Source organism: Neofelis nebulosa, chromosome 9 (genome assembly GCF_028018385.1).
Source record: "Neofelis nebulosa isolate mNeoNeb1 chromosome 9, mNeoNeb1.pri, whole genome shotgun sequence".
In the NCBI taxonomy this organism is placed as follows: domain Eukaryota; kingdom Metazoa; phylum Chordata; class Mammalia; order Carnivora; family Felidae; genus Neofelis; species Neofelis nebulosa.
Window position 1 is genome coordinate 35,322,411 of NC_080790.1, and position 26,188 is coordinate 35,348,598.

General features: G+C 38.9%; 1 protein-coding gene and 1 long non-coding RNA gene across 11 annotated transcripts in view; one reads left to right on the forward strand and one right to left on the reverse strand.

The window, feature by feature from the left end:
• Positions 1 to 26,188, forward strand: part of MTA3 (metastasis associated 1 family member 3) — a 226,089-nt gene that overhangs the window by 125,883 nt on the left and 74,018 nt on the right. For 9 of the 10 annotated variants that reach the window (XR_009248394.1, XM_058683177.1, XM_058683180.1 and 6 more), the window contains exons 5-8: positions 3,846 to 3,909; positions 6,686 to 6,803; positions 21,353 to 21,455; positions 25,405 to 25,504. Coding sequence is in view for 9 of the 10 variants with exons in the window: in XM_058683177.1 (XP_058539160.1) it covers positions 3,846 to 3,909; positions 6,686 to 6,803; positions 21,353 to 21,455; positions 25,405 to 25,504 (385 nt within the window). In the remaining variant the exon portion in view is untranslated. Of the gene's footprint in view, positions 1 to 2,361; positions 2,505 to 3,845; positions 3,910 to 6,685; positions 6,804 to 21,352; positions 21,456 to 25,404; positions 25,505 to 26,188 lie in introns of those variants that run through there. The other variant, XM_058683181.1, reaches the window with a different exon arrangement.
• On the reverse strand, positions 17,869 to 21,226 carry LOC131484688 (uncharacterized). The gene is made up of 2 exons (XR_009248396.1): positions 20,687 to 21,226; positions 17,869 to 18,165 (listed from the first exon to the last, which is right to left on the reverse strand). It is a non-coding gene; the product is annotated as an uncharacterized LOC131484688 (long non-coding RNA).

Consider the following 26,188-nt stretch of genomic DNA (forward strand, 5'->3'; position numbering starts at 1 on the left):
TAATAATTGTTTTGCCTTTGTTTTCCTTCTTCTTTATTTTTTTAGTAAGATATATACCCAATATGGGACTCGAACTCATGACTCTGATATCAAGAATCAAATGCTCTACTGACTGAGACAGCCAAGTGCCCCTTTTGCCTTTCCTTTCAATTAGTCTTCTAAAATGTAAAAAATTCTTAGTCCTTGCTTATCTTGAAAATGTTTTCTACACTTAGCTGCTGATTTTTTTAGGCATTAAATTTTGATTTGGGAATCCTTTCAGTCAGAATTTTGAATCTCCTTTTGTCCTATTTTACAGTATTGCTGTTGTGAAATACCATTTTCTGAAAGCATCTTGGATCTTTGAACTTCATTTTTTAAAAATTTGGATTAAATACTGTTTAAAACTGTCTATTCGCTGAATTTCCAATCACAGAACTTAGCATTGTTTTCAATATGAGAAAATGTTCAGAATCCAGAACAACTGTAAGACTCATAAGGCCATTGAGAAAATGCCTTTCTATCATGAAAAACTATTGTCTTTCCTTGAACAAGGAAAGTTTAGTCAGACTCTGCATCTGTAGTAGGGGTTTTTCAAGTTCATTATGCCTAACAATCACCGGGTGATGCTTGTTTTTCCATGTAGATTCCTTGATCCCTCCCTGAGATCTTTGGATTCAGTAAATCTGACTAAGGATCACCTGGTGATTCTTCCTAACCACGAGGATTTCTCGATCCCTCCCCAAGATGTTCGGCTTCAATAAATCTGGTGTGACACTAAGAAATTTTCATTTTCCTAAGCAGGGACCCTGGTGGTCCTGCACCATTATTCTACAAGCTGGAGTGGTATTTAACCGAAAGTCTTTAGGCACTGGGGAAATGGATGCTAATTTAAACTTCTTCTTTCATGTATACAAACAGATAGCATCTTTAAATAAATCTGTAACCTGGGTGCACCTTTTACATGTGGTTTTTGAATCTGTGGGATCCTGTTAAGCAGATAGGCTGATCAGAACCTGCCATTAAACACAGGATTGCGTTGTGTCATAATTATTTATTCACATGTCTCTCTGTCCCAACACCCTGCCCAGTTTCTGAAGCAAACAGAGTATGTTTTTAAAACCTTTTTCAGTGAAAAATTCTGTGTTACTGTATATAGTTGCTTGTAGAAAAGCAACATAAATAATTATACAGGCCTGCAGTGATTTTTCTTCCTATTAAGGTCTTTGGTGTGTTTTATATTTATATCATCATGTTTAGGTATCTTTGTTCTTTACGGACTAAAGTATGGTGGAAGAGCACAATTAGGGTCATTGCTTGAGATTCAGCATAAATCAGTTGGGTTATCTATATTCACCGTTTGATAATAGTTCCTTTAGTTTGGGGTTAGCTTAAAATTCATCCTATTTCTTTTTCTGTGAGCCAGGATTTGTTCAGCATAAAGGAAGCCAGCTCTTTACATCTCTTTTTAAACTACTTTTATCAACAACTCTTGGCGTGGTAGTACATCTGTTAATTACATATTCATATTTACTTCATAAAATAATTCTGACTCAACTTCCTGCTTTGTTAGCTGTTAGTATATGTATTTGAATATTTTAAGTGTCAGATTTTCATTTTCCTTTTAAAAAATTTTTTAATGTTTATTTATTTTTGAGAGAAAGAGACTGAGCGTGAGCAGGGGAGGGGCAGAGAGCGAGGGAGACCCACAGACTCATAAAGAAGGCTCCGGGCTCTGAGCTGTTGGCACAGAGCCTGAGGTGGGTCTCAAACTACGAGACATGAACTACGAGATCATGACCTGAGCCGAAGACGGATGCTTTAACCCACTGAGCCACCCGGGTGCCCCTCAGATTTTCATTTTTAATTTGGGAGAAAAATACATAGCTGCGGTAAAGAAAACTTACAGATGAAAAATCATGCATTGTTTTTTTCATCTTTGCATAAAAGCTACATTAACCCAAATAACTTGTATTTTAGATTGGCTGGGTATCCTCTTGATTTTGCAGTCCTGTTGTATCTCTAAAAGAGTACATAACCAGTGTTTTCTTATCTCCTAATATAAATATGAAAATAGTGGTTTGATGATTCAGTTTAAATCCTCTTGTCATTTCAGACCGTATGGAAGAAACTCTTAAGTAGGCTGTATTGTTTGTGTAAATTTTCAGTGTCTGTTAACCCTTGAAATTCAAGTGACTGTTGAAGAAAGTGGTATCTATTAAGATGACATTCAGCTTTTGCTCCTCTGCACTTAAAAAAAAAAAGTGGCTTTAGAGAACTTTAAAAAACAAGATTTTATTTCTAGGTAATTAAGTATTAAATGTTAGAAATACTGCTTTGTCAGCTGTTGCAGAGGCAAAAAAAACCTAGACGAAACCTATTTTTGGAAACCCACTTATGCACATTGCATGTGTTAGGAGCACACACACAGGTCACAGAAGTTCTTCTGTGACAGCTGTAGATGTGCAAACCTCAGCGGAGCAATTTCCCTGCTCGTTATTCTGTCCTTTCCGCGAGCATGTCAGGTAATTGTTGACTGTGAGTGCTGTTATATGCTCCGAAGTAATGTTAATTTTTCTGCTTCAGTAATTTGCATGAATAAAATATACTAGAAAAACCAAAAACCCTTATAACTCTCGCTAACTTAGAGATTTGAGAAGATAATATGGAAATAACACATGTTCTCAGAAGTCTTTTGAAGTTATATTAACTATAGATGATTACCAGAAAAAGATGTTTTTATGAGGGTTAAACTTTTTTAAATTTAAGGAATATACATTTGGAAAATGTTCGGTAACCTGTAATTTTTGACCTTTATGTTAGTGTTTTTTACATTTTATTTTGCTTTTGGTAATCTTTTTCTTTGAATTGTTTTTCACTCTGGTGTTCCAACAGCCTGCTCTTTTAGCTTCCCATTCAATGTATATGTGACGATTTGTTTTTGCTTGTTTTTTTGTGGGGAGCAAGAAGTGACTTTTGTTACAAAATCAAATAACATTATGGCATTTAAACAATATTTTGTGAGTCCTAACCAATTATCTGTAACTTGAATTGTCTACCAAATTTCTCCTGTTAAATTTGTAGGTCTACAGAATTTTTCAAGATAGTGAGGATAATTGAAAACGTATTTGTAATAAATGCCTCTACTTGGATAACTTCAGTTTTTCTCAAGTCTGGACAAGACTGTTTTTTGTTTTTTTTAATAGACATTCGTTTTCAAACTCACACCGAGGGCTGTGATCAAAGGTAAATGCCATCAGACTTCAAGGTCTTTGAATCTGTAGATCTTTATTTTGCCCCCTACTTTATAGCAGTGTATTTAAATTTTAACTAGGCTTTAGAGCAAGGTCAATAAAGGTAAGCTAGTTAATCCTGATGAATGTATATTATTTTTAGGTCCTCATATGCAGTGGCCACTTAAAAAATCCGGAGATTATTTAGGTACTGGTTTGCATGGTGAAGTCTTTGTCTAAAGACTCCTTGTATAAAATCACCTCATATTAACTTTTTATAGATTCAGAAACTCACTTTTAATACGAAGGTTTCATTGTACTCCTTTTTTTTTCTGTAATAATTAGAAAATACCCGTGAAGTGTTTTATGTCATAAAATTTACTGCCTAACAACAGTTCCTTCCACAGGTTAGCCTCGCAGTAAATGCCTACAAAAACAGTCTTATTTTTTATGTTCTACAACACCAGGATTGTAAAGCGAGTCTAAGTGTATACATTTACGTATATTTGTAACTGCCATCTAGTTTCTTAATAGTAACTTTACATTCTGAATATTCCTGACTTTGTATATGTCATCGATGTGAAGGTGAGGTGGCCTTTCTGACATTCATTCACTTTTTCCCTTTTTCAACAGGGGAAAATGCAGTGTTGCCCTTCTGAATGAGACAGAGTCAGTATTGTCATATCTTGATAAAGAGGTAATTCACAATTGCGCTTATTTTATGTTTTTTTCCCCCCTTGATTTCACATGAAGCCCATACCTTTAAATGTATTTCTTCTTGTACCAAACTATTGCACCGGGAGAGCAGCATTATATAAAAGTGTAATGACCAGAATACTTTTAGATAATTTTATTTTTCTGGTTAACTGAGACAAGAGTTGGCAAAAACTTCTGTGCCGTCTTTTTTAAGCTGGTAATGAAAGGCTTTATAAGGTATGATGATGTAGTTGGTAGCAGTAGAAATATTTTTGGCTTTATGAAATAAGTGACTTTTGTGTACTCAATCCTCCTCCCTGTTTTTTGTTTTTGTTATTGTTTAAATAAAGAGTTTTTATTTTAGGCTTTTTCCAGATGAGATCCTAGCACTGGTGGTCTGCTTTCTTTCCTAGAATCTCCATAAACTTTGTCAACTACAAGTGTTTCCTTCTGTGAACTTCAACAAGAAACATTTTAAACATATTTTCACAAGTTGGGTGAGAGCATATACTTCATTAGAAGGAGGAAATTCCTGTAAACAGAATATTCCACAATGAGAAAATTTTTACTGTTGACATTTTAAGATTTAACCTTTATAGTTGCATGATGTTTTTGTTTTCCCAAATCTTTATGTATGTATGTATGTATGTGTGCGTTTAAAGAATTAAAGGGATATATTCAAAAAAAGTTTTTTTTTAATTTTTTTTCAATATTTATTTTTGAGAGACAGAGCATGAGCAGGGAAAGGGCAGAGAGAGAGGGAGACACAGAATCGGAAGCAGGCTCCAGGCTCTGAGCTGTCAGCACAGAGCCTGACGCGGGGCTCAAAACCCCCACGGACTGTGAGATCATGACCTGAGCCAAAGTCGGACGCTTAACCGACTGAGCCACCCAGGCGCCCCTCCCCACCCCCCCCAAAATTTTTATTATACTTAAAAGTGTTGTCCCTGAAAGGATTGATGCAGACATGTGGAACTAATGTACGTTAGAAAATTGAACAGAGAAAACTAAGAGGAGGTAAATGTTCAAGGCAGAAAAAAGGTTGATAGTCTTTATAACTTATTCTTGTGAAAGTCAACATGTGGAAAATAATATGGATAAAGAGAATGCTCAGATGTTACCATTAGTTCATAGAAGCAGGAATAAAAGGAGGAAACATGAGTATATTTCAGTTTATTTTACTGGTGTATTTGGCTGTTAAGACGCTGTAATTTTTTTAAAAACGTGGTATTTTTGCTGAATTCAGGAACCTGAGATCAAGACCTGAGCTGAGATCAAAAGTCGATGCTTAACCAACTGAGCCACCCAGGCACCCCTTAAAGGACAACTTTCTAATCACAATGTTTTCCTTTTAGAAAAATTAACATTACCTTTACATTTTAAGCGATTTCCCATATTGGCACATGTAAATTTAAGGAGTCTTAAGCAACTTTTGTGGCCCTAAGTAATAATTTCATTTTATTCTACTGTATAGTATGGCAAAATCCCATTTTTCTAGAATACTATACTAACATGTTTTACACAATAAAAGTGACCAGAAGTATGTGTACCTTGAAAGCCCTTACTGTGCCAACGGCAGCAGCGTCAGTCACCCTAGTAACATTCTTTGTTTCTCCTGTCTTACAAAACAAACAATTCTGATTACATATTGATCACCCTCCATCAGCCTATTGAGCAGGTTGGTTTATATATTCTGCAGATTTTTTTTTCCGTTCCCCAGGTAGACTTTTTTTTTTATATGCATAAATTGTCATATTGTTGTGTTTGATTCTTTAGTCTTTTCTTCTGACCATGACCCATGCAGAAGAATTCTGAATGGATGGTATCGCCTTGTCTGTTTTTCTCCTTTCCCTTTATCACAGTCTGTAAGGAGAAAGCTTTACAATCTGGTAGATTATCTCTTATTTGTAGCTTGCTCGGCACGGTCTTGGTAAAGTGCTGATGGTAGGAGCAGACCCCTCCAGCATATAATGCAGAGAGTTGTGTAGTAGATAACCCTCAGAATCCTAGCAGGAAGCAGGGACAAGACCTTTTAAGACCTCCAGTAGTGATGGAGAATTCAGCAAAGGCCTGGTAGCCTGGTCATTTTATCCATTAGACTCAGTAACTAGGGCCTTTTTGCGTTTTAAAGAACCTTGGAAAGTTGGTGGGTGTGCCGGTGGTGGTAGGTAGTTACGTTTATATGGCTATTTATATATAAATATGAATGTTTCAGGATTCAAAGGAGAACTGCAGAAATGGAATTAATAGATGCTCCATGAAATAATGCAATGTTAATTTTAATTAGGAAAACTGTATGTAAGCTCAGCTCTTCTAAACTTTAATGTGAAATGTGTATCCATTTGAGTATGTTGATGAAATGTGGGTGGACACTCCAGAAGTAAGGGCGCCTTGTGTCCTCGTTGTTTGGTGTGGGCTTTAGAGATTTAAATGATTGCTTGATTCAGGTGTCTTACCTTTGACTTAGAGCTTAGCTTTGCTAGCTCAGAATCTGTTTTAGAGCAGTTCATTGGTTTTCTTTTAGACTAAAGCAACAAAACTTTATAATCTACCTTTATTGTATGCTATTTGTTTTTGCTTGATTTAATTTTACACTGTTTTACATGATGACCCTAACATTGTTCTCTTCTTCAAGATTCATGAATTTATTCACCAAAAGGAAATTTTATATACTCTCTGAAGTTTTATGATTTCATTATCATGACATTGGCCTCATTGCTTTATAAAAAGTAGAAGGAGTTGAGCTTACCTAGATATTTTCTGTCATTTTTTCTCAGGATACCTTTTTCTACTCATTGGTCTATGACCCTTCAGTGAAAACACTATTAGCTGACAAAGGTGAAATCAGAGTGGGACCTAGATATCAAGCAGACATTCCAGAAATGCTCTTAGAAGGTATGTTTTTCTTTGGGTTTCAAGTCCTATGAAAACAAATATGTCTTGAAACTCAAATATTCTTTTCCTCATATGGGAGAAACATCTTTTGGGCTAAAGTTTAAAAGTTACAAGTTCTTCCCCTTGTAGAAATACAACAAATAACAACAGAAAATAATTTATTTGACCAATTGTTTGATTTTCATTTTACATTTTTGTGAGTTTTCTGGCTGTGTTTTCCTTTTAAATGGAACTTCTAGAATGTTCGTATCGTTGAACTTGTGTCTTCATGTGATATGTACATGCCTTGAAATCCTGAATGCTCCTAAATCATCTAACTGAGGTGCCTGGAATCTAGTGAACAGTTATGTTTTGGTGGGGATTTGGGCTAATCTGGGTAGTTATGTACTGGAGAGATACAGAGCTTTGCATTTCAAAAATATCTTCCTAACAAGACAAATTTTTCTTTCTCCTGTTAAAACTGTACACTCAAAACCTTTATTTTCTGATTTTAAAAGTAAACATTCTTAACATTAAAAAATGAAACACAGAAATGTATAATGTAGGAAATGAACACCATCTGTTCTCCTTCATTCCAAACCCATATTTAATCACTATGGTCGTTTCGGGTATGTTCACGCTGGCTTACCCTCCGTCCAGGAAGGGTCCACATGCAGTGCCGTGTTGCATGTGTTACTCTGCAACTGCTTTCTTCAGTTAACCGCGTAACTTTAGTACTTTTCCCTATGAGTACAGTGACTTTTATTCTTTCCACTAACTGTGCAGGTCTTAGATTTGCGTGGATGTACTATAATTCCCTCTTCCAGCCCCCTATTGGTAGACTTTTAGGCATTTATGTTTTCGATGTTACAAATTGATGCTGCTAGAAAAGCTATACCTATATATTTTTTTCAAGCATAACTTCTTGGAAGTGAAATGGTATATACATTTTACATATTGAAAATGCTCCTTTGCTCTTCAAAACGACTGTTACTATATTATGAAAGAACCAGGTGCTTTCACCAACACTGATTATGAGGAATTTTTTCACCCTCCATTTTTTTTTTTTTTCCAACATTTTTTATTTATTTTTGGGACAGAGAGAGAGACAGAGCATGAACGGGGGAGGGGCAGAGAGAGAGGGAGACACAGAATCGGAAACAGGCTCCAGGCTCCGAGCCATCAGCCCAGAGCCTGACGCGGGGCTCGAACTCACGGACCGCGAGATCGTGACCTGGCTGAAGTCGGACGCTTAACCGACTGCGCCACCCAGGCGCCCCACACCCTCCATTTTTAAGCCACATTTTGATATATAATTGTCTTAGAGTTTTTTGTTTTGTTTTGTTTTAAAATTGAAATTATGCTTGCCCTAGTTATCTTTAGCCTTTAAATTTCTTGAACTTTTTCTTTTTCTTTTTCTTTTTTTTTTAATGTTTATTTATTTTTGAGAGAGGATGAGTGGGGGTAGGGACAGACACACACACACACACACACACACACACACACACACACACACACACACACAGAATCCGAAGCAGGTTCCAGACTCCGAGCTCCGAGCTGTCAGCATGGAGCCTGACACGGGGCTCGAACTCACAGACCATGAGATCATGACCTGAGCTGAAGTCGGATGTCTAGCCGACTGAGCCACCCAGGCACCTCTTTCTTTCTTTCTTTCTTTCTTTCTTTCTTTCTTTCTTTCTTTCTTTCTTTCTTTCTTTCTTTAACTGTAAAGTTTATTTATTTTGAGAGAGAGGTCACATGAGAGCAGGGAAGGGGCAGAAAGAGTAAAGAGAGAATCCCAAGCAGACTTGGTGCTGTCAGCACAGAGCCTGGCTCAGGGCTCGATCACACGGCTATGAGATCATGACGTGAACTGAAATCAAGATCCGGACGCCCCACTGACTGAGCCACCCAGGCACACTCTTTTTTTCAGAGAGAGAGAGAGGGAGAGGAAGAGGGAGAGAATGCACATGCAAGCCGGAGAAGGGCAGAGGGAGAGGGTGAGAGAAAGCGTTTTTCCCTTAACCAGGCTCCAAGTTGATCACAGAGCCCAATACGGTGCTCAGTCCCACAACCGTGAGATCATGACCCAAGCAGAAATCAAGAGTCGGACACCGAATGGACTGAGCCACCCAGGTGCCCCATCTTGTGCTTTTTCTACTTGGTTGTTTATCTTTTTATGCATTGGCAAGAATTACTTGACTACTAAAGGTAAGCAAACACAGAAGTATTTACCTTGTCTACAAGGATTATAAACCTCTCCCCCACAGACCTAATTATTTGATTAAAAAATTTTAATAGTGACTTTAAATTTAAGTATATTTTATTTTTTATCATACAAAAGTTTGGGATTTCTTAGTCTTTTCCTTTAAGGTCTTTACGATTTGCGTTACTCACCAAAAGGCCTTCACTTTTTGTTTTTGCCCCCTGATTATTAAAACATACAAGTGCTGCCAGGGGTGCCTGGCTGGCTCAGTCGGAGGAGCATATGGCTATTGATCTCGGGGTCGTGAGATCAAGCCCCATGTTGGGTGTAGAGATTACTAAAATAAACTTTTTTTTAAATGTTTATTTTTGAGAGAGAGCAATAGTGCGAGTAGAGGAGGGCCAGAGAGAGGGAGGGACAGAGGATCTGAAGTGGGCCCTGCACTGATAGCAGTGAGCCCGATGTGGGGCTTGAACTCTCGAACGGTGAGATCATGACCTGAGCTGAAGTTGGACGCTTACCGGACTGAACCACCCAGGCACCCCAATCTAAACTTTTATAAAAACATAGGAGTTCTTCCATATGTTCTTCTCTCTCTTTTCCTTGTCATACTTCTAAGAAAATGTATGCAGAAGAGTTAAATCAATAGATACTCAAGATAGAGTGTGGGAATTGTACACGTTGGTGTCAGTGGTGGCTGTGAATAATGCCAGGCTACAGTCATCTGTGTTTTCCTGAAGTTAAGTGCCAGGAAAAGTCAGTCAATAAAGATTAAGCTTGAAGAACAGAACGCCATGTCTGCACTCACCTGCGTTTGGAAATGATTTTGAACAGATTGAGAGTAGTGAATCAGTTTATTATAGATTGAGAGATTGCATTCATTGATGTTCTCATCTGTGCAAATCAGTTTATCTTCCAGAAGGAATTTTTACATCTATAGTCCTTAATGTTTGATGTTAGACTTATATCTCTGTACCTAATTGTTCACTAAACATTTTATTCCCCCCTCCAAAAGCTTGATTTTTAAAATTTATAAACAGTGCTGTAATGAGTATAATGGATAATTTTGTGCTCTGGAAATAACTGGCAAATAAAGTAGAATTGCTGAGTCTTAGGGCATGTATGTCTGAAATTTTATACAAAATGTCTAATTGTCTTCCAGGTAGTCATTGACTGGTGGTGGGTTTTTCCCTTGTTTTAATTAAGGTATGATTTATATATAGTACATCCCACCGTTTTTAGTGAGCAGTTCTGTGAGTTTTGGACAAAAGCGTATGTTCCAAGTGAGGTAGTTCGGCAAGTCCATCCGTGCACGGGCCAAAAGCCAGGAAGGTCCTTAGTGCTCATGTGTGTGTAGGCCCCCAGCCCAAGTTCCGCATCCCCTCAGCAGCCTTTGTCACTCCTTCCTGAACCCCAGTCCCTCCCATCTTTGAACTGTGGAGATCAGTCGTTCATGTTATCTTTTATACTATTTTTTATTATTTGACTTCAGAAATTTTAAAATCAACACTCAGGTATTGATTGTGTGGTTCTCCCTTGAGCACTGAGCATACGCCCTGATGTATAGAAAGCCTAGAAATTGTGTATTGCTCGTGGAGAGATAAATGCTGAACCAAGTCATGAAGTTGGGATGTTTCAAGTAACACTGGGCAGAAGAATCAGATCATGGAAACTCACAAGTTCCTGTTATCCAGAAAACTATTTAAATATGGTATTTACCCCTGAAAGGCATAAAGTCTGGTTAGTGTAATGTTATTTGGAAAGCATATCTACCTAGAGTAGAATTTTTTAAAATTTTATTTTAATTTTTTTTAATTTACATCCAAATTAGTTAGCATATAGTGCAACAATGATTTCAGGAGTAGATTCCTTAATGCCCCTTACCCATTTAGCCCATGCTGCCTCCCACAACCCCTCCAGCAACCCTCAGTTTGTTCTCCACATTTATGAGTCTCTTCTGTTTTGTCCCCCTCCCTGTTTTTATATTATTTTTGTTTCCCTTCCCTTATGTTCATCTGTTTTGTCTCTTAAAGTCCTCATAGGAGTGAAGTCATATGATTTTTGTCTTTCTCTGACTAATTTCACTTAGCATAATACCCTCTAGTTCCAGCCACGTAGTTGCAAATGGCAAGATTTCATTCTTTTTGATTGCCGAGTAAAACTCCATTGTATATATATACCACCTCTTCTTTATCCATTCATCCATCGATGGACATTTGGGCTCTTTCCATACTTTGGCTATTGTTGATAGTGCTGCTATAAATATGGGGGTGCATGTGTCCCTTCGAAACAGCACACCTGTATCCCTTGGATAAATGCCTAGTAGTGTAATTCCTGGGTCGTAGGGTAGTTCTATTTTTAGTTTTTTGAGGAACCTCCTTACTGTTTTCCAGAGCGGCTGCACCAGCTTGCATTCCCAAGCATTTTTTTTTTTTTTTTTTTTTTTAGAAAGAGCATGAGCTGGGCAGAGGAACGGGGGGGTGGGGGGGTAGAGAGAGAAAGAGAAAATTTAATCAGGCTCCACGTTCAACATGGAGCCCCATGCAGGGCTTGATCCTATGACCCTGGGATCATGACCTGAGCTGAAATCAAGAGTCAGACGCTCAACCGACTAGCCACCCAGGAGTCTCTACCTAGATTAGAATATTAAAAAAAAAAAAGATTTTAGGAAACAAAATGATACATAAAATGCAATAATTTATTCTATGGTTCTTCTCAAACCAGACTTGAAGTTCTTATTTGTAAGAGGAATGATTCTTAACAGCTTGTAGCATTTGAAGAGTTGTACCACTTCTCTGACAAAGGCAAACTTTATGTTTAAAAAATGTGACTAAATGTTCATTTATATAATAGATCTTTTACTTAATAGATTTTTTAAATGTTTATATACTTATTTATGAGAGTGAGAGAGCATGTACACATGAGAGAGAGTGAGTGGGGGAGGGAGGGAGAGAGAGAGAGAATTCCAAGCAGATTCCATGCTCAGCATGGAGCCCAACACCAGGCTCCATCTCAGAACTTGAGATCGTTACTTGAGCTGAAATCAAGAGTCGAATCCTAGGCTTAAGTGAGCCACCCAGGCACCCCTCATCAACAAGTCTTAATTGCCTTTAATATAGTGTTTCTCCTGGCAGTCTTTTGGGTGGGTAGTTACAAACTTTATTTAGGTAATGGAATCCTTTGTCCAGATGAAACACCCTACAATATGACCGTAAACAAAATAAGAAAAGCCTGGCTATTAGGGATGAGGTGGGAGAGAAGTCCCCATTGAATCTCTTGAGATACCCCAGTAACTCTCAGGATTGAGAGAATTACATGCTGAAGGCTGCTGTTCAGTGCTTCTTTCTGAGTCCTGTCTCTTCATCATATAGTCAGAATCGCCAGATAAACCACACAGTTAGAGGGGTCTTTGACGAAGTCCCTTTGCAACATAGTATAACAATGAGGGCTCCACTGTATTTTCTTTGCTTCTTCCCAGTTTTTAGATTTTAAAATTACTTTATTGCAAATTGTGCAATAATTTGCAAAGTGAAAGTGAAAGTGCAAGTAACTGAAAGCAAAAAGTAGTCCCTTAGATCATCCCTCTTTGCCCACTGTTAAACACTGTTATTAATTTAACATGTTCTCCAGTTTGTTATATAGCTACTGTATATATAGATCCATGAAATTGTATTCAATGTTTCATTGTGTAATAGATGATAGATCCAAGTTTATCTGTCTCTTATTATAGAACAAGTTTCCCTTCATTGTTCTTTAAAATATCCTCTGTGTGTGTGTGTCAGTGTGGGGAGGTGTCTCATCTCAGAGATTTTTTGCCCCCTGACTGTTGAAGTTTTTCATCAGTTTGTCAAATTCTTCCCTCCAGATTTCATTAGAATTCGGATTGAAATTGTATTAATATTATTTATTCCTTTGGGAGGCGACTGGTCATTTCATAATATTGAGTCTGTTTCTCTGTGTCTACATGGGTCTGTTTCTGAGATTTTTATTCTGTCCCACTGGTCTGTTTGCCTGTTAATGCTCTAATAACTCACACTTTTAATTATAGTGACTTTGTAGTGTGTGGTAATATCTGGTGAGGCTAATTCTCCTCTTATTTTTCCAAATAAATTTTATTATCAGTTTGAATCTTTCTTAAGTGTGTCTGTTGGAGTTTCAGTTAATTTAGAGGGAACAGACTTTTGATGGTTTTTGAAAAGTCTTAATTAGAAATAAGGGATGTTTTTTTTTCTTTCTTCAAGGCTACTTTTGGGTCTTGTGGTTTTGTTTTTCTTTCTTTCTTTTTTTTTTTTTTTTCTTTCTCGTTTCAAGTTATTTAACATATATGGTAAAATTGGTTTCGGTTGTAGAATTCAGTGATTCATCACTTACATATAACACCCAGTATTCATCACAAAAAGTGCCCTCTTTAATACCCATCACCATTTAGCCTGTCTCCCACCCACCTTGTTCATCAACCCTCAACCCTCAGTTTCTTCTCTAGAGTTAAGAGTCTCTTATGGTTCACTTCTCTCTCTCTCTCTCTCTCTCTCTCTCTCTCTCTCTCTCTCTCTCTTTCCCTTTCCCTATGTTAATGTTTTTTCTCAATATAGTTTTAGTCATATAGATTCTATACATTTCTCGTTAAGTTTATTTTTAAGTTTATAATTTGTTAGCTGTAAGTATTCATCTGTAACAAAGAAAAACACCACATTTTTCATCATAAATGAAGAAGTCACGTTGGATTCTTATTTGAGCCTAAAGCATTTAGCATATCCAAGATGTTTCATTTCACTTGTAATCAAGCAACTAACTAGATGCAAGATATAAAGAGCTTCCTTTTTTGTGAGTAATACATTTTCAGGGAAGAGGGTATAGGGTGACAAATGGGTATACCAACAATTATATTTCTTGTAGGGCTCCTGGGTGGCTTAGTCGGTTAAGCACCAACTTGGGCTCAGGTCATGATCTCGCAGTTCACAGGTTCGAGCCCCACATTGGGCTCTGTCCTGACAGCTCAGAGCCTGGGGCCTGTTTTAGATTCTGTGTCTCCCTTTTTCTCTCTGCCCTTCTCCTACTCAAGCTCTCTCTCTCTCTGTCTCTCTCTTTCTCTCTCTCTCAAAAATAAATAAAAACTTAAAAAAAAAAAAAGGAAAATATGACATTACCTTCATATACGTAGCTAGTACCTGTTTGCAGGGAAATTAAATACAGAAAATACCATACTCAACAGATGTTTAGGAGTTGCCAGAGTCTGTGTTTACTAACCCTTTTGATACTCTTGAGTGGGTACATTTTGACCAGTGGCCATATTCCAATTTGCATTGGCATGGGATATAGAACCTGAATTAATACCCCCAGTAGGTGGCAGCATCAACACCATGCCAGAAAATATAACAGGCTTGCTTTGTTTGTGAATGTGTCTTGGGATTCTAAGACGTTGTTGTGGCATTTGTCTTGCTAGTGAATAAATCTTTTTGTAGTTTCAGAATTTAAAAGTTCGCTTATGGCTACCCACCATCTAACAAACTCTTGAGATCTGGAAAGACCAGTATGTAGTTTGCAAGGGAAGATAAAGGTTTTTTTGAGATTTTAAATCTTCTGTTGCGTTTGAAATAACCACCTGGAGAATTTCCCATTGAAAAAGATGTCATAACGTGGGAAGTTTTGAATTATTATTTCACTGTAATACTGAAAATGTCAACAAAATCTTTTTACATATTAATTAAAATTTGTAACTGCAAAACAGTATTATAGTAACATTAAATTAATAAACTAAAATGACTGTGGGTTTGTAGGTTTGTGCAAAACCTGGCAATAATATGTTTAGCTGAGTCACCTTGGGAAAACTAACCCCTCTGAGTTCCCATTTCCTCCTATTTATTTATTTATTTATTTATTTATTGTGTTTGTTTATTTTAGAGAGAGTGAGAGAGAGAGAGAGACAGAGCAGGAGTGGGGAGGGGCAGAGAGAGAGAGGGAGACACAGAATCCCAAGCAGGCTCCAGGCTCTCAGCTGTCATTACAGAGCCCAACGTGGGACTTGAACTCAGAAACTGCGAGATCATGACCTGAGCCGAAGCCGGACATCCAACCCACTGAGCCACCCAGGCACCCCCATTTCCTCTTCTTTGAAAAGAGAATAATATGTATGCGCACACATCACAGTGTTGTGATGATCCGAGGAAGTGACCTGTAAAGCATTTAGTAAAGTGCCCGACACTCATGTTCACTGCCACAGTTGCTTCTCCCCTGGCCACCACTGTCTCCTGCCATCAGTTAAATAACTCTTGTTGATATCGGGGCATTTCAAGACATGTCTGTCTTTGAGAGTTATAAGAATTAAATTCGTATAATCTCTTCTGCTGCAGTTAATTCAGATGCAGTTGATAAATAGGGAAATGTCAGTACGGCGTGGAAGTGGGTCAATTTATATGAGACTTTTCTCAGCAGTCAAGGAAGCAGGTATTCTCACAGATGAAGACAGTTTAAGAGAAAAAAAAAAGATGCAAATTCTGCAAGAAGTGCTTTCCTCTAGTGCGTGTAAAGGCTGGTTTAGCACCTTCAAAATCTGTGGCACTTTCCACTATGATAAAACTATGTGCGGAAGCTTAAGAGTTACAGATGAAGGGGGCTTTGACGATATTTTCCCCCTATTGTTTAAAAAAAAAAAAAAACCTGTACCCTGTTTTTTGTTTTTTTAATTATGTAGAAGCTGTATACGACCTTACATCTCACTGGAGGAGGTATGAGTCCAGGATTTAAGGAGATAAAAGAGTCAACCAACCATTGTTTTTGTTGCAAATGTCAGTGGGGATGTAACTGTGCTAGTAGTTTTATTATGATTATTACTTCTTTTTAATGCTCTGCTTACCGAGTTTAATAGGTTTTCAAAGTTTTATTTTCCACAGCCCTATTTTTTTTAGTGTGTAATTTTGCAGAATATACTTTGCAACAAATGTGGTGGATGTTAACTAACTTACAAACACCACCCATTGGTTGTAAGCAGGTGTTAATTACAACCGTGTAGAACAGTAATTCTCAACCTGGGGCAGAGGACGTTAGACAGTGTCTGGTTATGTGTCCAACTTTGACTCAGGTCATCATCTCATGGTTCATGAGTTCAAGCCCCACATTGGACTCTGCACTAATTGTGGAATTCTCTTGGAATTCGCTCTCCCTCGCTCTCCCTGCCCCTCCCCCACTTGCTCTCTAAATAAACGAATAAACTTTAAAAAAGTAATACTTAATTTTGAAGTATAAATTGTGTGATCTAGTCTACATCTATGCTTTTGTTTATTTTTGTGCCAGTAAATTATTTATTTACTATTGTTATATATTATAGTCCCATCCAGTTTAGTTAATTTTTTTTTGTTAGTTTATTTATTTATCCTGAGAGAGAGAAAAGCATGAGAGGAGGAGGGGCAGAGAAGGAAGGAGAGAGCTAATCCCAATCAGGCTCCCTGCTGTCAGCACAGAGCCCAGTTTGGAGTTCAAACTCACTCACGAACCATGAGATCATGACCTGAGCCAAAATTAAGAGTTGGATGCTTAACTGACTAAGCCACCTGGGTGCCCCTAGTTAATTCTTTTATTATTATTCTTGGATTTGTGGTGATTACTATTCAAATTATTTTATTGGCTTTCAAAGTAAATTTTGTGAAATTTAGCCTGTTGGTATACTTGTACAAAAATGATATCCTTAGGATTTTAAATCTTTACTCTTTTTTAATCAAGTTATCTTCTTTGAAAGTTTCTTTAAAAGTTTTGTTTTAGGGGCGCCTGGGTGGCTCAGTCGGTTGAGTGTCCGACTTCGGCTCAGGTCATGATCTTGTGGTCCATGAGTTCGAGCCCCGCGTCCGGCTCTGTGCTGACAGCTCAGAGCCTGGAGCCTGCTTCAGATTCTGTGTCCCTCTCTCTCTCTGCCCCTCCCCTGCTCATGCTCTGTCTCTCTCTGTCAAAAATAAACATTTAAAAAAAAAAAGTTTTGTTTTATATAAACATAACTCCAGTTTTGTTTCTTAGTGTTATATTTTCTATTACAGCAACAAAAACAAATTTTTTTTACATTATATTTTCTTTGGAATGGCACTGGATTTTTTATGTTCTATTTTTATTGTGCCATTCTAGTTACTTTTATATAGATATTTTCTAGTTCCTTATTTTTTATAAGATATTTTTATTGAGCTATAACTGACACATAACATTGTGTAAGTTTGTGTACAGAGTGTTGATTTGCTGACTTTATATGTTGCAATGCGATTACTACCATAGCTTAGCTAACACCGCTATCACATCGTATAATTATCCTTTCTTTTTTGTTGCAGGAACAATTAAGATCTAGTCTCTTACCAACGTTGAAGTTTATAGTATTATTGACTATAGTCACTATGCTATGCATTGGATCTCCAGGACTTACTTTTCTAGTAGTTGGAATTTGTATCCCAAAACAACATCTTTCCCTTTTCAATTTCCCTACACTCCAGCCCCTGGTAACCACTGTTCCACTCTCTGGTTTATTTTTTATTTTATTTTATTTTTAACATTTATTTATTTTTGAGACAGAGGGAGACAGCATGAACGGGGAAGGGTCAGAGAGAGGGAGACACAGAATCCGAAACAGGCTCCAGGCTCTGAGCTGTCAGCACAGAGCCCGACGCGGGGCTCGAACTCACGGACCGCGAGATCATGACCTGAGCCGAAGTTGGCCGCTTAACCGACTGAGCCACCCAGGCGCCCCTACTCTCTGGTTTTTATGAATATTGCTTTTTTAGATCCCACATGTAAATGATGTACAGTATTTGTCTCTAGTAACTCATCATTCCTTTGATTGATAACGTAAAACATTGGCCAGAACTTTGAGAATAATATTGAATAAAAATGGTGACTAATGGCATCTTTGTGTGTTTCTGAATTTAATAATAGCATGACAAGTATTGTACTCTGATGATTGGTGCAAAGAAAATGAATTGTGTTTAGAACAAAGAATATTTCCAATTATCCAGGAAAGAGCCTATAAGATGATTTCCATATAGCTTTAGTTCTTCAGAGGCTTTGAACTCTATTATATACTTTTCGGTGATTATACTGAAGAAGTACTTGGTCTGAATTTTCTTTTTTCTTTTTTTCTTTTTCTTTGTTCGTTTCTTTTCTTCTTTCATCCATATTTAATAGAAATCTTAAAATTTGAGGTAGCTGGAGGATTAGGGATACCACATTTAAAATCACTGCTAAATCTACATTTTTTTCAAAATTATGAAAAATTTATGAAGCAAAAATAAGGTGCTATATATACATTCGTGTAATTAGTTGGTAAATACATTTTTTAAGAATTCAGAGATTAGGAAGATGTACGTAAGCTGGTGTGGGATGAGACTGGGACTGGACTCATTGCCTGGATTATCATAAGTGAAAGAGTGAGGTGAGATTATTGCAATGACTAGCATGAACATGACCAGTAGTCTTGGTCCCATCTCTGGCTCATACCATAGTCACCAAGACCATTCCAAAGATTACTGCACAGAATCTGATGCAGGGCTCAATCTCACAACTGTGATATCATGACTCGAGCCAGAATCAAGAGTTGGACACTTAACCAACTGAGCCACCCAGGCACCCCAAGATATGGAACATTTCATTAAAAATTTTTTTTAATTTTTTTGATGTTTATTTTTGAGACAAAAAGAGAGAGCGTGAGTAGGGGAGGGATAGAGAGAGGGGGAGACACAGAATCCGAAGCCGGCTCCAGGCTGTGAGCTGTCAGCACAGAGCCCGACGTGGGGCTAGAACTCATGGACCGTGAGATCATGACCTGAGCCAAAGTTGGATGCTTAGCCCACTGAGCCACCCAGGCACCCCAGGAACATTTCTTTTTTTTAATTTTTTTAAATCTTTATTTATTTATTTATTTTTTTAAATTTTTTTTTTTTTCAACGTTTTTTTTTTTTTTTTTTTTTTTTTTGGGGACAGAGAGAGACAGAGCATGAACGGGGGAGGGGCAGAGAGAGAGGGAGACACAGAATCGGAAACAGGCTCCAGGCTCCGAGCCATCAGCCCAGAGCCTGACGCGGGGCTCGAACTCACAGACCGCGAGATCGTGACCTGGCTGAAGTCGGACGCTCAACCGACTGCGCCACCCAGGCGCCCCAAATCTTTATTTATTTTTGAGAGAGAGAAACAGAGCATGAGAGGGGGAGGGGCAGAGAGAGGGAGACACAGAATCTGAAGCAGGCTCCAGGCCCTGAGCTATCTGCACAGAGCCCGATGCAGGGCTTGAACTCACGAACTGTGAGATCGTGACCTGAGCCGAAGTCAGGCACTTAACTGACTGAGCCACCCAGGCACCCCAGGAACATTTCTATATTTATTATTTTGTTGTGGTTGTTGCTGCTATATTTTTGTTAATGTTTGTTTATTTTTGAGAGACAGAGAGCACAAGCAGAGGAGGAGCAGAGAGAGAATGAGGGAGACACAGAATCTGAAGCAGGCTCCAGGCTCTGAGCTGTTAGCGCAGAGCCCAATATGGGGCTCGAACCCACAAACCGTGAGATCAAGACCTGAACCAAAGTTGTCTAGACACTTAACTGACTGAGCCACCAGGTGCCCCTGTTTAGAATTCTTACACAGAATTCTCTTTCTGCTATATGCTGTAGAATGTATGGATAGGATTGAAATGTGTCAACTTAATTAACTTATATTTGAAACGTAAATACCAGTTTTATCATTACATTCTGGAGTATATAATGTGACAGGGGCTTAATACTGGATACCATCATCATTTAATCATCCTGTGTGATTTACCATTATTATCTTTCGTACTGTTATTATTTATCTTAAGTTTTATTTTTTGAAGATTACAGGGGAGTGTAATTGTGTGATTCTGCTCTCAAGTTTCATACAGTTTGCAAATCTTTTGGCTTTTAACTGTGAGGTGATGTTGTGAATGTCTTGGCTTAGGTTGCTGAGAATTGTAAGCAAAAACCAATGAAAACCAAAGTCCTTTCAAACACTTTAGATCTAGTACTCGCTCTGCTCTGCTTGTGCTTCTTTATGTTGGGGGTGGAGATTGGCTCTGTGGTTACCTGCCTTTGAACAAGGCAGGGCAAGCCCCACCCTGACTGTAGTGGCTGACTTAGGAGACTGCAGGTGGAAAGGCTGGGTTCTTGCCACCCTCCTCCACCCCCTTTCTCCTGTTGAGCCTCTGATTCCTGCTTGCTCCTATGCTAGGACTGAGCACATTAGAGGCTCATAGCCTAGGATTGTCAGTCACCAGGGATGTTTAGCTTCAGAGTGTATCAGCCAGTGCAAGGCATTCTGCCTCATAAATCAAAAGCTAGACAAAGCCAAAATCAGTCCCCAGCCTAATAAGAAATCCGTAGCTGTAAATTGGACTGCCAGTTGCCTCCCACATCTCTTTTCCGTTACTATCCTTTGTCTTGACATTGAGTCCCGCCTGACAGTTCTATCTCCTTGTGAGAGATTCCTAAAATAAAGCAAGCATCCTGCATTATTGTCAATCTTTTCCTCAGCCCTGCTAGCATTCCTGCTTTCTGTTAATGCCAGCGCTATGCATGCAGTTCTCAAGACTTGAAATTTACCTGCTACACATGTCTCCTGTCTTTGCTCTCTGTCATCAGCGTCAGCACTCTATTTTGTCTTCATCACATGTCATTGCTAAGTGTGAGGTATGAAGTTTCCTTCTGGTCTTGCCACTCACCTACTGAAAAGGCTGGTGCTTTTCATTGCCCCGAAGTAAAATCTGTGTAGAATCTTCAGTACTATGTTCGTAACCTTCTTTTAGTTATCTACTCTCATTCCCTTTAATGTGCTCGTGACAAAATGAGCTGTTTTTCTGTCACATCTTAAAGCCGCCTGACTTTGCTCACATTCTTATTTCTTACTTTAAGTCCTTCTCCTTGCTGGTGCAATCAGAGCCTTCAGTTCTTAGCAGAAATACCACGCCCTTTATGACATCATTCCCTAGCTTGTCTGAAGTGATTCCTCTCATTGTCAGAATTTTACAGCCTTTTCTGTATGTCCTTATGACACGTTTCTTTTCGTTTGTATCATAGTTACTTATGTGTTAGTTTTACCAGTGAAAGCGTCTCATAGCAGGCGTGCTTTTTGTTTTGTTTTTATATCCCTCAGCATGAGGTTTAGTGCCTCACACATGCAAGTACTCAGGAAATACATGCTACTAACTAAATGAAGATCTGCTGCGGTTGGTTTCGTTGTATTATTACCAGTGTTCACTTTACAAAATGTTGTCCGTCTGCTGAAAGAATGTACCAAATTTTGAACGCGGTAGTGCCCACAGTCCTCGACGGAATGCAACGGTTGCCTTGTTAAGTAACAAGACTCCATTTCCTTTGTTCTCGGACAGGAGAATCAGATGAGAGGGAACAGTCCAAATTGGAAGTTAAAGTCTGGGATCCAAATAGCCCACTTACAGATCGACAGATTGACCAGTTTTTAGTTGTAGCACGGTAAGTATGGCACTGTTGAGTCAAGAAATTTCTTTTTTTAAACATTTTTCTTTTTTTTAAGTTTGTTCATTTTACTTGACAGCGTGTGCGCACAAACGGGGGCGTGGCAGAGAGAGAAAAAGAGGGAGAGAGAGAGAGAATCTAAGCAGGGTCAGCACACAGCCCGATGCGAGGCTCAAACACGAACTGTGAGATCGTGACCTGAGCTGAGATCAAGAGTTGGGCATTTAACCCAACTGTACCACCCCCAACTCCAAGAAATTTCTTTTTGTAAGAATTTATAGGTGTATGTATGTTTCTTTCTTTGTATTCTACCTTTTCCATTGGTTGTATTCTTTTTCTAGTTAAGTAAGAAAGCCGAAATATATATCATACCACCTCCTAAGTATGATTGTTAGTTTTTGTTTGAAAATATATTTATTAATTTACCGATTAAGAAAATAATAATTTCTTCTGGTAAAACTTTGGGCACTACAGAACAGTATGAAGATGAAATTCATCACCTGAATCCCCATATCTTTAATTAAAGCAGTTACCTCTTTCACGCTAGATGGGGATTGTTCAGGTGTCCATAATGATGTGCATCTTGCCTTCCTCTTACTGCACCCACGTATGAGGAGGGCCTGTTGCTAAGCATATAACTTTCTTTGAGAGCCTTAAGCCTGGCTGCCTGACTGGCTGGCTCTCCTGCACTTGACCCACCACACACCCTTTGAGAAAATGAATGGGACAAAAATGTATTTTTATTGTTTCAATTATAAAAGTAAATGATGTTCATGGCGGAGTTACTGCAAAGCAGCAAGTAAGTGAGTGTATCATAGCAGTGTAAATAGTGGAAAATTGGGGGAAAAAAACCCTAAGAATATGTCAACAAGCACTTGGTAAGTGAATTGAAGTATATTCAATAATGAAAATGAATTCGAGGGATGTATAGCAAAGCGATAAATCTCAAAACTAATGTTGAGTGAGGATACACACAGTATGATCACTTAAAAAGTTATACCATGAACAAACCATGTTTTCATTAATGGCCATATAGATGAATATGTATGTCATGTGTATGTATGATGTGGGAGATGTGTATAGGAGGCTCTAACAACATTTCTGCTATTTATTTCCTTAAACAATGAATCAAGTCTGGCAAAATATTAGAACCCAGTAGATACAGATGTGATCACAAGGGTCTCCATTATGTTCTCTAATTTTCTGTTGAACTTTCTTCATGACCCAAAGGATAAAAGGGTCTCAGCGCACCCTGACATGACAGCACAGTTGACGTGACAGCACTGTTCATGGTGCCTGGCACCATGGAAGTCACACGTCCTGTCAGCAGCCAGGCGTTTGGACTCCGGCACTCAGACACCTAGCCACTGGTGCTCGGTTGGAGACCTGATGTACATTGCTGGGGAAGCCAGTCAGTAGATCGAGGAGATTGAAGATTTGAGAGTGGAAATGAATCCTTGGTGGAGCCGCTGGCCTAGACTCCAGGCAGGTTACCCAGATCTGGGATTATTTAGTAGACATTGCAGTTTCAAATTTGGTTTTCTTTGTTTTTTCCTTTTTCCTTCAAGCCAGCATGAAAGACACCAAGGAGATGCACCTGGTGCCTTTTTCATTTTTTGTTCTTTTTTTAGAGAAAGAGAATCTTTAATTTTTTTTCTTTTAACATTTATTCATTTTTGAGAGAGAGAGAAAGAGAAACAGAGTGGAGTCGGGGAAGGGCAGAGAGAGAGAGAGAGAGGGAGACACAGAATCTGAAGCAGGATCCGGACTCTGAGCTGTCAGCACAGAGCCCGACGCGGGGCTCAAATTCATGGGCCACAAGGTCATGACCTGAGCTGAAGCCAGCCACTCAACGGACTAAGCCACCCCGGTGCCCCTAGAGAGAGAGAATCTTAAGCTGGCTGGATGCTCAGCACAGAGCCCGATGTGGGGCTTGATCCCAGGACTCTGAGATCATGACCTGAGCTGAAATCAAGAGTCAGATGTTCAACCAATTGAGCCACCCAGGCGCCCCCTCCATTTTTGTTTTTGTTTTTTTAGATGGTCTAAAATACAAATTAAGACCATAATCAAATACCACTGCACATTCCACCAGAATGGTGAAAATTTGAAAGTGCCAAACATTGGTCAAGAGGTAGAGCCGCCAGCACCCTGCTGTTGTGGTGGTGCGAGTGTAAGTTGGTATAACCACTTTGCTCTCATCTGACCTACACACACATCCTTTGAGTTTCACTCCTGACTGTATACTCAGCAGAATTGCATACATACCCCTGTGCACCAAAAGTCGCATATACAGATGGCATTCATGGCACTACCCAGAGTAGCCCCAAACTGGGCATTGACGTCCATCAACAACAGAGGGGGAGGGGGCATCATAGAAAGGAATGCTCCATAGCAAGGAAAATGAATGAACGCCTCTATAACCAGTAGTGTGGGTGAGCCCACAGACATAATTTTGAACAGAAGAAACTGCATGTGAAAAGAGTACATAGTATGTGCTTCTGTTAAGTTTTCAAATGAGCAAAACTAACCCATGATGTTAGAATCCATGATGGTGGTTCTCTTTTGGGACGAAGGAGAGAAGACAGATTGGGAAGGAGCAGGAGGAGTCTACTGGGGTGCGGTTGCTGTACCCTGAGCTGGGTGTTAGTGACATGGATGGCTTCACCTTGCAGTTACTGCATAGCTGTGCAATGTGTGTTTTTATGCGTGTGTGTTCTATGTTAATCAGAACATTAAAAAATTTTCCTCAGCTAACATGCTTAAAACACAACAAAGGGAGAGAAGAAATTAAAATAATAACAAAATAAAATGAAATACAACAAGCAGCAGGTCTAAATGTTTATTTCACGCTTTATGGGAAGGCCTTCTAAATCATTAAGTGAAAACAAGTGTTGTGGTAATTGTTTTGTTTTTTAAGTGGAAACCTATTACATCTTGAGCCCTATTTATAGGAAGAATTGCTACAATTGATGATACCTCATTTCAAGGTAAAAATGTTCCTGGGATTTCACAATTTAGGCTAAAACAAAGTGGTCAGAACTTGTTTTGCAGTAATAGTCAAACTCTGCAGCTCACTTACGGCTCATTTTTTGAGCACAGTTGAATACCAAATTGGTTGCTCCATGGCATTTCATGATAGATCTTTCCCTTCTTTATGGCACACAAATCACTTTTTCTCAATTTCATTATAATGACCCATATATAGTTAATTGGCTTGTCAATGCTTAAATCTTAAAGAAAATACTTTTCATTGCATATTTGATTCTCAAACATCTAAGAGCTTGTTTGACTTTTCTTTTTTTTCCTTCTTCTTCTTCTTCTCCATAGCACATACCCACCTGACAGCTATATTTGTTATTTACCTGTGTAAATTTACCTGTTTTCCTGTGTAAAGAAAAGTCTTGACCAAGATGAGCCCCAACCATAAAAGGACATGGGAAATAATTCCCCACTGCCTGTTTAGGGGATTACCTCCTCTCTTGGAGGCCAGTACACTCAGGAATGACGACTTTCTGAGACTGCTAGATGCTTAAGAGGTTTGGTTTCATAGTGTGCTGTCCCCTCTCTCTTAAGTCCCCAAGGCAGATTGCCTAGTGCAGTCCCCTCCGGGGTATCCTCCCTAAATGACCACACCAAGAGCAAGAAGGAAACGAGCTCCCCCCCCACCCCCCCGCGCCCCAAAAAAGAACTGTAGCAGAGACAAATGTAGTGCGCTTCTTGGCCACCACTGTTCTCTACACAGGAAGAAACTGAGGCATCTCGTCCAAGGTGCCACACGCCCATTGCAGACAAGGCTGAGACTCACACTCAGACCTCAGCTCGCAGCCCCTGGATCCTTAGCACTGACTTTTACAATTTTCACGCACTACCCAAATGTGTTTTTTTAAGTATAAAAAAATAATGTTGCCTTAATTTTTCTTCTTTGTTTTTGTGGATTATTCAGTGCTGTTGGGACGTTTGCTCGAGCCCTTGATTGCAGCAGTTCTGTGAGGCAGCCTAGTTTGCATATGAGCGCAGCTGCAGCTTCTCGAGACATCACCCTGGTAAGATGCTTTTTGAAATTTAGGGGTTATTATTCCCTCTGCTACTTTAATTTTAAAGCCAGTATAGCAGTGTTATAGATGGGAGAGCTTTCTGTTGAAAGAGCTTTCTGGCTCTTAGCCCTGCTGACTGCTAGGTTGATTTGACTTGGCTGATTGGTTAACTGGGGGTAGAGTGTCTCATCCTAAGTCACCGCTTATGTTTGTGAGCTGCGACGAATAAGAATGGCTGCTGATGGAATAAGTGTGAAACAATAAAAAAATATTCTGGGGAAAACATTCTGACCCATCTCATTTCACTTGTATGCTTTTTTCCTCATATTCTATCTATGTACTTAAATTGTTATGTATCAAATATAATGCTTTACAGTTTTTAATGTGAGAAGGAACTCTTTTTTTCTCTAAACGTTTATTTTTGAGAGGAAGTATGAGTGGGAGAGGGGCAGAAAGAGAAGGGGACAGAAGACCCAAAGCAGGCTGTGTGCTGACAGCAGAGAGCCCAGTGTGGGGCTCAAACCCATGAATCACGAGATCATCACCTGAACCTAAGTCGGATGCTTAACCGACTGAGGCACCCAGGCGCCCCAGATGTTTGCCGATTGAAGTTACTTTCTGTATATGATTGCCACAGCCTTTTGAGACAAGCATGATAACATGATCATTTTACAGATGAGAAAACTGAGTTTT